The sequence below is a fragment of the Myxine glutinosa genome, chromosome 11, assembly GCF_964187855.1.
Source record: "Myxine glutinosa chromosome 11, kmMyxGlut1.1, whole genome shotgun sequence".
Lineage (NCBI taxonomy): Eukaryota > Metazoa > Chordata > Myxini > Myxiniformes > Myxinidae > Myxine > Myxine glutinosa.
Window position 1 is genome coordinate 74,946,944 of NC_136271.1, and position 12,723 is coordinate 74,959,666.

The following is a 12,723-nucleotide window of genomic DNA, read 5'->3' on the forward strand; positions in this document are numbered from 1 at the left end:
TAATGGTAGCAAGGTGCTTCATTTGAATAAGTTTGTTCGATATTTGTAGCTTTTTGATACATAGGATCCATAATAAAAACATAGGAGCAATACCCCTGGCGCTCACCTGGTAGAATAAACCATAATAAAAACACAGGAGCAATACCCCTGGTGCTCACCTGGTAGAATAAACAGTATACTGCACTGACTAAAGGTATTTAAAAACAATTTCAATGGTTGCTAGAAGACAGGGCAGCATGTAGAATCATACTAACATAATCATAAGACTTTAAACAAACAAACAAAAGAAAACTATTTTGGGGCCCGCCCCTGCCATACACCTCCCTCCTCATACCTCCTCATACCCCAATTGTTCTAATGCCTTGACCAAACATTGGTACATCATGGGTGATGAAAGTTGGGGTCAAGTTTCATCAAAATAGTGTGTGTAGTTTCAGAGGAAAAAGCAAATTCCTATTTTGGGGGTCAAACCTGGATCCACTTTAACCCCGGTAGACCCCCTTAGACCCCGATATTTTTAATGCCGTGAACAAACTTTAGTCACAACACAACAAATATAATTTGTGCCAAGTTTGGTCACAATCCCTTCAGCGGTTTCGGAGAAGAAGTTGCAAGTGTTGACGGACGGACGGACTGAGTGACGGACGGACGACGCACCATCGCATAAGCTCCCCTGAACTTCGTTCCAGGTGAGCTAAAATGTATGGAATCAAAGCTATTAGTTGAATTATCAATTGTTTGCTGGGGTTCAAAACACACAATTTGAGGAGAAAACAATGGATAAACAAAGTTATGATGGTAAAAGAATAAAAAGGATATAATAAAATTTATAGAAAGATATAATCAGGATATAAAAAATGAGCATCAAAAGACCTCTTGTAAATAAGATATAAAACAAGACAAATCAATGAAAAACAAATAAATGAGGGAATGATGAATGGAATCGAAAGAACATTGGTCGAGGTAGGTGTACTAACCACCGTGGTAAGCAAGGAGATGCTGACGTTTCAGGTGTTAACCCTTCAACTTCTGCTCCAACGAAGGGTTAATGCCCAAAACCTCAGCTTCCACTTGCTTCCCACGGCATTCCACAATGGCATGCCTCAATCAAGGTTCTCTCGATTTCATCTATTGTTCCACCTGTCTGCTGACGCAGATCGATGCCAGGCTTCACCAGGATGTTAGTTCTTCATTATAAATGAAGGAATGTGTGTGTTGAGGATTGAATGAATGACAACCAACCTGGACCAGCTGCTCTGTGTGCTGATGAAGCTCCTCCAGGATGGGTAGAGTTTGCTCAGGAGTGCAGTGCTCCAGAATGCGCTGGATAACACGACATCCATACGGATGGGTAGACAAAGAAAATACCTGTGGAATCCATCAGGCATAAAAAACGTCAAAATTTCACTAAAAAATATTTGGCTAAAGAAAGGATGTGCTCTAAAGATTACACATAAATGGTAGTCTCCCGTAAACCACCCCTCGCCTAAACGCATTGCATGACTTGATTGGGGGAGTGCGGGGTGGGAGGGGGTGAGGAAGAAAAAAAACAAAAAACAACATCACCTAGAACTCAAGAGTCAGTGGGTTTCCTGATGCGAAAGGATCAGAAGTCATGTTTTTCATTGTGAAGACTTTTTGTAAAAGGGAAAAACTTTTTGGCTACCTCTTCATACAAGCTTAGGCCATGGAGTAAGATTTTTGAAGGAGAGGATGCAGCATGATCGTGCACACAGTGAGCCATCAACAGAAACTTACCTGGCCTTTAAAGGCATCGATGATGAACTGAAGAGAATGAGGGGGTACACACTCTATGCACTTTTGAACAACGTGGTTTCCATTCTGGTCCTTAACACACTTGAGGACGTGTCCATCTAACTCGAGCACCATTTCATTCTGTGTAGTGAGTGAATGGGAAGAGCAAACCAGATGGCAAAGGTGTTTAAAATCATTGGCTTGTGACTTGACTAAAGTCAAGTAAAATGGTCAACATAAAAGACAACCAATTGTGACTTGACTAAAGCACAGCTTTCTGTGGGAGTGAATGTAAACAACTTTCCTAAAATGAAAAAGCAAACAAACCTGCTGTTCAGGTGGGATTGACTCGAGAGCCTTCTGAATAACGCGACATCCATACATCTGCAAGGCCAGGGGAAGGACATGTCCACGTATACGTTGCGCCAATGCCAACTTCTGGTCAGGACTACCAAACTGAGGGTGGCACAAAAGGAAACGGTAAAAGCCTCACTTTAAACAAACATAGGAATGGTCAACATAAAAGTCAAGGGAGGAAAGAAAAACAAGAAGACTAAGCAGAAGAAGAAAACTAGAACAGCACTCTTCGACGTCGACCGATATGCCTCCGCCCACATTATTAGATCATTATACATACTTGTACCAAGTTTGATTTAAATCCCTTCAGCTGTTCTCACATATCACCAATTTACCTGACATGACCTCTGACCTTTAACCTCTTGATGCCAAAATCGAATCAGTTCATCATAACATATACTTATAACAAGTTTGGTCAAAATACCATCACTGGTTCATAAGTTAGCTTGGTAACAGAATTTTTACCTAAAGTGACCTTTGACCTCTTGACCCCATAATATAATCAGTTAATCTTTACATCATTATAAATACCTGTACCAAGTTTGCCTTGGATCCCTTCTGCCTTTCTGAAGTTATCGCTGTAACGAAAACCTATCACGGACACATGGACGGCCAACCCCACACAAAAAATAGATTTTATTATTATTATTACTGCAGTGAAAATGTATTAAAGTTGAACCCAGGAGTGATGCCCACTTAAACCGCTGAGGGGCGTCTATAAGACCTCGGACGTCCGCGACGCAGAGCCACTCCTGTGACATTTTACTATGACATGTAGTCTTGTATGGTACGTACCGAGTCAATGCAAGCAAGCCTAGAATATGAGCGGGTACGTACCATACAAGACTACATGTCATAGTAAAATGTCACAGGAGTGGCTCTGCGTCGCGGACGTCCGAGGTCTTATAGACGCCCCTCAGCGGTTTAAGTGGGCATCACTCCTGGGTTCAACTTTAATACATTTTCACTACAATTACCACCACCACCGCCACCACCACCACCACCACCACCACTACTACTACTACTACTACTACTATTTTTTATTACTAATATCACTACTACTACTACAAAGCGTAGGCATGTTGAACCAGGAAGCTGATGTGCTGGTTACATTCAACCAGGTAGCAGACTCAATTATGAAGTTGGTGTGTTGGTTACATCATAAATGAAGTGTGATTACGCCACCTATGTAGTGCCCCTGCAGATTAAGACAGAGATTTGGATACGGTATCATCACTGTCGACGATTGTGAAAACAGTCAGATGAATTTTGATGAAGCAATTCCAAAATAATTCTGAATTTATTTATCAAATCCAATTATCTTTACAATTGGTATCAAAGACTTGTAACGGATGTATTAGGTGTACCAGAAAGTAATGTCGTTTTTTAAGCTGTGTATTCTTCTTTGAAAAACGACATTACTTTCCGGTACACCTAATATTATGATAAACAGTAAGTACGCCTATTTCTAAATTATATGTTCACCTGGAGGGGGAGGATGGACGGAGTTGAGAAACAGCAAAAAAACTCGTACAAGCAGTTGATTAGCAATAGCTTAGAAACATGCTAAGCGCTTCGCCCGTTGGTTAAAAAAAAAATTTTTCTTGGATACTTTGAACAAAAAAATGCTTCTGATCATTATTTGCATTTACTGCAATTCCAACCACAAAAGCAGCGAAATGGATTAGTACGTGCAATTGTAATGTTATGCAACACAATCAACCTTGTACGGCTGACGTGTGCAGAATAGTGGACGGAGCCAGTCCTGTTACAAAAATATCAACGGCTTTATTACCTCTGCCACCGAAGGTGGACAGGGGTTATGTTCTCACCCCTCTGTCAGTCTGTTTGTGTGTGGCTGTGAGAATGATATTTCAAACAGTTATTGACGAATTTGGACAAAATTCGGTGAACAGGTAGGGTGTGACAAGGCCAAATTGATTCGATTATGGTGAGGATCGGGATCCAGATACTGGAATTTTAAAAGTAATTCTTCACCAGTGAGAGATAGGGCCAAAGACAATATATAGCATTACATATCAAAAAGTTGTGGACGACTTATGACAAAACTTGGTGGATGAAATGGTTTGATGACGAGAACAAGCCGATTAGATTTGGGTTCAGGTCCAAATCCAGATCTGCCCCATCAGTGAGATACAAAACGTAAACTGCTCAGCTTGGCAGAGGTATGCGCTCTACCGAGTGCAGTTCTAGTTAAAGGGACACAATCATGAATTTTTTTGAAGAGATATGTTTATGAGGGTGATACTCCTTATATATTATATATTTAGCATTGTGTCTCCGAACCGTAGAGGGTCGTCACTTTTTTTCTTTTTTTTTTTTGGATACAGAGTCGAGGCTCGTGAAAGAGCTAACATTTATCAAACAAACAAATCAAACAAACAAGCAAACAAAACATAAAAAAGGTAGCGGTCGACAAGATGGGGAGAGAAGGGGAGGAAGCACACAAACAACATTTGAGAGCAGGGACATCGGGAGATGTTTTTGGAGGGAGAGGGCCTGGGGGGAGGCAGGATAGGTATAAAACGCAAGGACACCAAGGACTTCCAGGAAAGAAGTCAAAAGTCACCTCAAAAAAGTGGATTTGGGGTGAAATTAGCAGGGGTAGAAAAGATCAAGGTTTTGGATTGGGGAAGACAAGAGATGGTGGTGAACAGCCGTTTTAAAGACCTGGAGGGAGGAGTGGGATTGAAGAGAGTGAGGGAGTTTGTTCCAGAGGCGGGAGAAAAGAGGAATGAAGGAGTGAAGGTGAGCAGAGAGTCTTGATTTTGGCAGTTTAACCTTAAGAGGGTTGCAGGCAGATCTTGTGCGACCTGCAGGATTGGGGGACAGAGCCCAGAGAGAGCTGGGGGAGCAAGGCCGGAGAGGAGTCGGTAGAAGACGGAAAGACCACCAACCTGCCTGCGGTGATTAAGTGAAAGGCCCTCGGAGATAGCGTCATCGCGGGAGATTCCAAAGATTCTGAACGCTTTGGTTTCAACAACGAGAAGACGAGCTAGGTGTGAGGCAGGAGCACCAGCCCAGAGGGGAGAGCAGTACTCCATTGAGCTGCGGATGAAAGCCTTGTATGTGGTGAGGGGCTCAGATGTGCCAAGGAAGGACTTCGCACGACGGAGGATGCCCAGTCGGCGACTGGCTTTGGAGGCCAGCTTGGAAATGTGGTTTTCCCAGGAAAGATCATGGCAGATAGTGAGACCCAAAAGCTTGAGTGACAGAACTTCTTGGAGAGGATTATTCAGAAAGTAGATGGGAGGGTTGTCCAGTCGGTCTTTTCGGAGAGACATCGTAAGAGTGTGAGATTTGTCAGGATTGAAAGACATGTTCCACTTGTTTGCCCAGTCTCTGATTTTGTCCAGGTCTGCAGAGAGTGAGGAGGCTACAGACTGCCGATCTGAGGGATGAGGAATGGAGCGGCAGAGAGTGGAGTCATCAGCAAAGAGATAGAGAGGATTTTCAAGAGAGTCAGAGAGATCATTGATGAAGACCAGAAAAAGCACAGGGCCCAGAACACTGCCTTGGGGAACTCCAGCCTGAACATGAAGAGGAGATGAGAGAAACCCATTCAGGGCCACACGTTGACTACGACTAGAGAGGAAGTCCGCCAGCCATGCGTGGAGATTTCCATGGATACCAAAAGAGGAGAGTTTGGTGAGCAGAGCGGGGTGCCAGACCGTATCGAAGGCACGTGATATGTCGAGGGAGACAGCTCTAATTTCCTGTTTGGCATTGAGGACCTCCATCCATTGTTGAGACAGCAGAAGCAGCATGTCCAGAGTAGAGTGACCTGGTCTGAAACCAAATTTATGATCAGAGATCAAGCCATTGGAGAAGAGGAAAGATTTCATATCCGAAGCAATGATGGATTCCATGATTTTGCTGATAACTGGGAGAAGGCTGATTGGTCTGTAGTTGCTAGGATATGTTTTTGCACCTTTTTTGTGCAAAGCGGTGATGTTGGCTGATTTCCAAGCAGATGGCAGTTGACCTTGAGCAAAAGAGAGGGCGAAGAGAACAGAGAGAGGGAGTGAAAGAGCGGCAGAACAGGCTTTTAGGACCCGTGGGCTGATGCCGTCAGGCCCAGTTGTAGAATCAGAGTCGAGGGTTGACAGAAACTTTTCCACCTTGTCAGGAGGAAAGGACACGGAGCTGGATGCTAGGAAAGCTGGGAGCTAGGAAAGGACACGGAGACAGATAAGCTGGGTACGACTGGGTATGGTGGGTACAGACAGGGATGGGTTTGGGACACAAGATTTAGAGGCAAACACAGAGTTGAGGCATTCAGCTTTTTCACGTGCGGAGTCAGCTGTGTAGCCATTTGAGGTAAGGGAGGGGATGGAGGGGGAACAAACACCAGAAACAGATTTGACCAGACACCACCAGGATTTGGAAGAGGGAGACAGATAAGAGAGTTCGGTCTTGAGAACGGAGAGATATTGTTTCCTGGCTCTCCTGAGGGTGGACACACACTTGTTTCGGGCTTTGTGAAAGGAAATGAGATTTCCTTCCGTTGGATTTGCTTTCCAGGAGACGAAGGCAAGTTGTTTCTGGGCAACAGCCTCACCACAAGATTCCGTGTACCATGGATGGGAGGAAGGGTATGACAACTGAAGACGAGATGGGATAAATCTGTGCATGAGAGAGAGCAATTTACTTTGGAAGAATTCCCAGGATGAGTTGATGTCAGAGGTGGTAGAGATGGGAGACGAGTCCAGATGATTGATGGCTGCTTGAAGACCGTGCCAGTTGGCCTGAGTGAAATGCCAGACTCGTCGACGCTGAGCAGGCTCCCTGAGAATGGTCAGAGAGATGTCCACTTTAACAAGCACATGATCAGATGATCCGAATGGAGCAGAAGAAGAGCAGCAGACATTTTCAGGGAAGTTAGTCATAACCAAGTCCAGAAGAGAAGATGCCCTGTTGACTGAGATCCGGGTCGGGAAATTGACAGATTGTGTCAGTCCCAGTGAGTCGCAGAAGTCCTTTGCTGAGGAGCCATGGCTGGTGAGAGAGGTACCCACACCCAGCCAACTGGCATGGTGACAATTGAAATCACCACATATGAGGAAGCGAGAGTTGGGGTGAGTAGATAGAAGTTGGTCCATATTATCAGACAGCGAGATGTAGATGGAGTCATCACTGTTTGGTGGACGGTACAACACACATATGAACAAGAGGTGGGAGCGAAGGGGAAGCCGTAGCCAGAGGTATTCCTGGGGGTGAGGTGGAGAGAGTGCAGTGCAGGGCGAGTGAGGAGAGAGTTTTTGATAAAGATAGCAACCCCACCTCCAGGACGAGGCTCAGGTCTATCATACCGGAGGAGGGAGTAACCCGGGAGAGATACTAAGGAATCAGAGACATCATGAAGGAGGAAAGTTTCTGTTATGCAGATCACGTCTGGTTTGACAGAAGCAACCTGTATGGAGAGATCAGTTAAGTTTGAACGAAGGCCCCGGATGTTTGAGGTCCATACCGTTAATGAAGAGGAAGGGGGAGCATCGGATACAGAACAGGGGGGAGGAAGGGTCGGGTAAGATGTGGAAGAGGTGGGAGAGGTAGGGAGAGCTGTTGAAGGTGTGTCAGAGATTTCAGAATAGCTCGGAGAAAGGGAAGGATGGGGCGGACAAAAGGTTTGATGGTGATTGGGTGAGGCACAATGAGGTGTTATTTGAGGAGGGGGAAGAGCGAGGCAGAAGGTTGGGGGAGATGGAGGTGAGAGTTGGAAGGGGGAAGAAGCGGGGAGGACGCTTTGAGGAGGGGGAGTGAGAGGGGGAAATTGAGAAGAAATGAGGGTGGGAAGATTTGAAGGGGAGGGGTGAGGGGGGAGTTTAGGAGGGAAGGGACAAGGGGAGGTATTTGAAAGGGATGGGATATGGGGGAGATTTGGAGGGGAGGGGTGATGGAGGAGTCTAGGAGGGGAGGGGCAAGGGGGAGTCTTGGAGGGGAGGGGCGAGGGGGAGTCTTGGAGGGGAGGGGTGAGGGGGTAGTTTAGGAGGGGAGGGGAAAGGGGGAAGATTTGAAAGGGATGGGTGATGGGGAAGATTTGGAGGGGAGGGGTGATGGGGAAGATTTGGAGGGGAGGGGTTATGGGGAAGATTTGGAGGGGAGGGGTGAGATTGGATTTTTGAAAGTGTACGATTTATGGGAAACGAACATTTATTGCAAAATGAGTTTCTTGTGACCTTCGAGTTAAAAATACGTTTAAGGACGCTGGATGGAGGATGGAGTGCAGGAGAGTTTAGGGAATGTAGAAAAAAGGCACTATAAAAGATGGAATTTTTTTTTGGGGTGAATAGATTTGGTGAGCAAGTCGAAAGCAGCCTTTTAAAGAAGAAGAAAAAGGTGTTATAATATACGACAGAATACAGAACTTGAGGGGAAAATGTAAACATTGTAAGGATAATAACAGTGAAAACTATCTGGGGAAATGGTGGAGAAACACGTGGTCGAAGAACGAACGAACGAATGAGAACAAAGAATAAGAACAGAGAAGGAAATGTTTTTTTTAGTTTTTTTTTAGTTGAGATTTACACAAGGAAGTAGGCTATGGGGTGAAAAGACTGGGAAAAGCAGAGAGCGAAAGTTATTGGAGCACAAAAGACGGACCGCTGAGAGAAAAACAAAAGCCTCAAGGTTGTACACTGTACAATGCCTCAAAAGACACGTCACGAATTAACACGATTTTCTATACAGGTATGAAAGATTTGCACCGAAAATCTTCCTCGGGACACAATATACGTACACACACCATAAAATAAATACAGTTATAACGAAAATACAAATGGGAACAATTACTTAACTTCGATTTCGATGGAGAGCGTGGAGAGCTGCGAATAAACGAGACCTCGCCGGCAAGACCGGAAGCGGAAGCCAATTGAGATCGAGTCATTGAGAAACTGTGTGGGCGTTGTGGCTGAAAAGTGTCAGTACGGCATCGTGTTTCAGCAATTTCTGAGGCTTGTTTCCCAGATGGTGAGCCTGGTGATTAAATACGAACACTCACGGTTCAAAGTGGGTAATGGTCTTTGCAAACAAAACAATATTTTGAATGAACAAAAGTTTTGATGTTGAATTTGGATGTTCCCAAGTTTATCAAACACAAAACACATGATTGTTGACGATCCTTCCGTAGGATAAAGATGAAAAAAAAAACAATTATGAGTACTGTGGGCAAATGTCTCGACGATTGGAACAGTTAAAAGCTTAGCACATCGGCACCTTGAACGCTAGAATAACTTGTCATGAAACACAGACATACACGTCCGTAAATGACTTGTGTGCCCGCGAAGTCACGCTAAAAGACAGAAGTAGCTCATTTGGATAACGGAAGTGAAAACAGTCCGATTTTAAAACACTTTTATCCAGCTTATCAGACTCCCAAACATTTCTCTTTTTGTGTTAATGGGTCAGGGATATCATCTAAAACATATCTCTTTAAAATATTTAATGATTGTGTCCCCTTAAACTATGCATCTGCTACAGTCCCAGGAATGAATGGTAGCTATTACCAATGGTCAATCAAATACCAGTTCATTAGCTTTTAATACTTACATTTCAATAACCCTAAATTACACAGGTGGTTTGCTAGCCTGGTGTTGGCTTAGCGGTTAGGGTGCCGGCTTGGGATCCTAGGATGCTGGGTTCGAATCCTGGTCGATCGCGATTGCCCCTTGGTTAAGACCAAGAATCGTGAATGGCTAAAACGAGCTTAACTTAACCTTAACCTTACTCAACCTTAAGCTTAACCTTCTCAAAACTTCAAAATTCAAAAACTCTATTAAAACATTTGTACAAACCCCAGTCAACAGACCGCGTCCCCGGTGGATGCCACAAGACTCAACGCTACCTGCGGGGCCATCCCAATGCACCCCAAATTTCCGCGGGCCTCGTCCTGGTGTTACAGGTGAGTGACATGGCTCGGTGAATTTCACCCTCATTCATTCAACACAAACCCATAACCATTCACTCACATTCCATAAATCATTAAGGCACCAAAAATCATTGCAAGCACTTATTCCACCCCCCTGCAGGACCATGGCATAGATGTCATATTCGTGTGTGCGTTTCTCTCAACTAGGCAGCGGGGAGGTACCGCACAATCAAGATGGTGGGGGCGTTTCAGGCTGTGGTGCCCGCAGTCCAAACACAAGTCACTCGAGTTACAAATGCATTGCCCCCCTCCCCGTCTTTACCTCTTGGCCCCGTGACAGTCAAACAGCTCTTTCCGTCGTTACCGCGCCAGTGGGGGTCTCCACACACCAGGCTCCATGGCCTCCTGCTTCAGCGCAGCTCACACGGGTCACCGGGAGTCTCTTACCCCAGGGCGCCCATAACAGACCCTCCACCGACGGATTCAATTTCCAGAAACCACTGGCTGCCAGGGGTAATTGCCGCAGTCATCGCTCCTCCTAGAGCTTGATCTGCACCTGCGGACACGCACACCTTCCGCACCCACAAAATCCCCAAAACACATTTCCTCCCCTGCTGCCATTCAATTCTCAACACATTTTCAGAGACGATGGTACAAAAAGATTTTGCCATGGCCTGCCATCATGTGAAATCCCTAATTCACATTTAAATCACATTTCCAAAATAATCACAGTCACTCATATTCAATTTCCAAACTCACGACCACATGAAAACACATCACCTCTACACATAAACAGAAGCCACTCACAAGACACTGTGTGGCACACATTCCATCCCCCTCACCGACCATGTCATCACTCTCACCCGCCCCCTTCTCCAAATTACATGTCCCCAATTTACATAAGCAAATACTAAAGCCTGGGACAGTAACCATCAAGGCCTTACCCCTACCTTGATGTGCAGGTATTCACCGGTTGGTCAGTCCAAAGTGCCATCCACCCTCAAAATCCCAAAAATTCTCATTGGGCCTACCAAATTCCACAAAATTTCACTTTTCTCCCCCACTGTACTGGCAGGTACATGGATCTGCCTCCAACGCTGAACTATTCTAAACTACATTTGGCCACGACAGCTCTGCACCTCTTCCATGCAAGGGTCATCGGGACAAGCTGAGCAGCCGTAACGCCAACATGGCCCATGGGCGTCCATAAGGGTGTGACCCACCATCCATCCTTCAGCCCCCCTGCGAGGAACACAGCTGCTCTAGCCCCAGCTGGCCAATGTGGTGAGCACCTGCTGCCAACACACTACCATACACACAACCTCGGCCCTGTGGGAGACGGTCGCAGTGCGTGGCATCCACCCTCACGTCACCTACGCCGCCCTCATCCCCCAGTCCACACAACTGCAGCCCCCAGTGCCCACCCACACTCGACCACGCCAAGGTCCAGTTGACAACAATGCTCCACCAGGAGACTCCTCCAGAAGACATGGTCCACACACCTCGGACACGCACAGCACCACGTTGACACCCAGACCCCCAACTACATCTCCATAACCCCGCGTCCCAAATATTGGCGCAGTCGCCCCTGTAACCAGTTGAAAGCTGTGTCCTGCTAACCTGTCAATTTTTATCACAGCCTCCAACATTCTGATCGAACACACCTGGATCAATAATGGTGTCACTGCTGTCAGTGACCACCATGGCATTTAAAAATTCACCCTTAAATTTGCATCTACCCTCAGATTACCCATGCCAAATATTTTTCACATTTTACTAAACTCACCAAAGAAGGGTGCTTCTCCATACACATGCCAGGCGAGCATGGCCCATATGCTCGACACGTTACAATCTGCCGATTCAACAATCCCATGGCTCTCTTCCCAAGCCGAGAGTCCACAAATCATAACGGAACATCTGTGGAAGATCACTCTCACACCATCATGTTCCACAGATGCTCCAATGGTTGTCCGGCAGGCTATGTCCATCCCTGTCCATGCGGATCGACCCGCGTCCACAGACCAGCACAGCCTGGCAGGTCACCACATGCTGGCTGTCCCAGAGTCTCAGGGAGAGGGTGCCAGGCCGCATGCCCGGGTGGTTACCACATCAGGCCCATGTTGGCCGTCCGCGTTGCCACCACCAAAGCGCGACCCACACCTCCCCATAGTGGTCCTCATAATACGCCATCCTAGGCCTGTGAGAAACCACCTCGGACCCCCGGAGGTCGTAACCTCCAACAGGGTCCGATGACCCTAACGGCCCGAGCCACCCGCTCTGGCGGCGCCCCGATGGAAAAGGGACGCCACACTCCACCAGACCCCTCCCCCCCCCCCACCCATGGATCCCAGGTTGTACCACGACACCCATGGCTGGACCCCACGTCCAAATCCTGCCAGCCCAGCCCCCAAGCTGGCTGGCATAACCAAATTACCAAAGGGGCACATTTTCCCCGAGGCCACCCCAATGACCTCTTTCAGTACACATCCCGCAGCCCGAGGACCAACTCCCTCCATGGCTGCTCCAAATCAAATTCCCATTGCAATTTGATTTTAGATTTTCTTTTAAAAATTTTCATCACCTGTGCCAAGCCGCAGCTGCAGGTAACAACTCCCCCCCCCCCCCCTAGGTTGTTCTGCCCCTCCCTGCAGCTGTTCCACATTCCCTAAGGGGAACAAATCCTCCGAGGCTCTATCTCCCGACTCTCCGAGGTTCAAATCCAG

The 12,723-nt window shown here is 46.5% G+C and overlaps 1 protein-coding gene across 9 annotated transcripts in view; it reads right to left on the minus strand.

Moving 5' to 3' along the window:
* Nucleotides 1-12,723, minus strand: part of LOC137436785 (pumilio homolog 1) — a 177,324-nt gene that overhangs the window by 19,478 nt on the left and 145,123 nt on the right. For all 9 annotated transcript variants that reach the window (XM_068130880.2, XM_068130877.2, XM_068130881.2 and 6 more), the window contains 3 exons: nucleotides 2,083-2,211; nucleotides 1,759-1,896; nucleotides 1,243-1,368 (listed from right to left, as the gene is read on the minus strand). In XM_068130880.2, coding sequence (XP_067986981.2) covers nucleotides 1,243-1,368; nucleotides 1,759-1,896; nucleotides 2,083-2,211 — 393 coding nt within the window. The remainder of the gene's footprint in view (nucleotides 1-1,242; nucleotides 1,369-1,758; nucleotides 1,897-2,082; nucleotides 2,212-12,723) is intronic.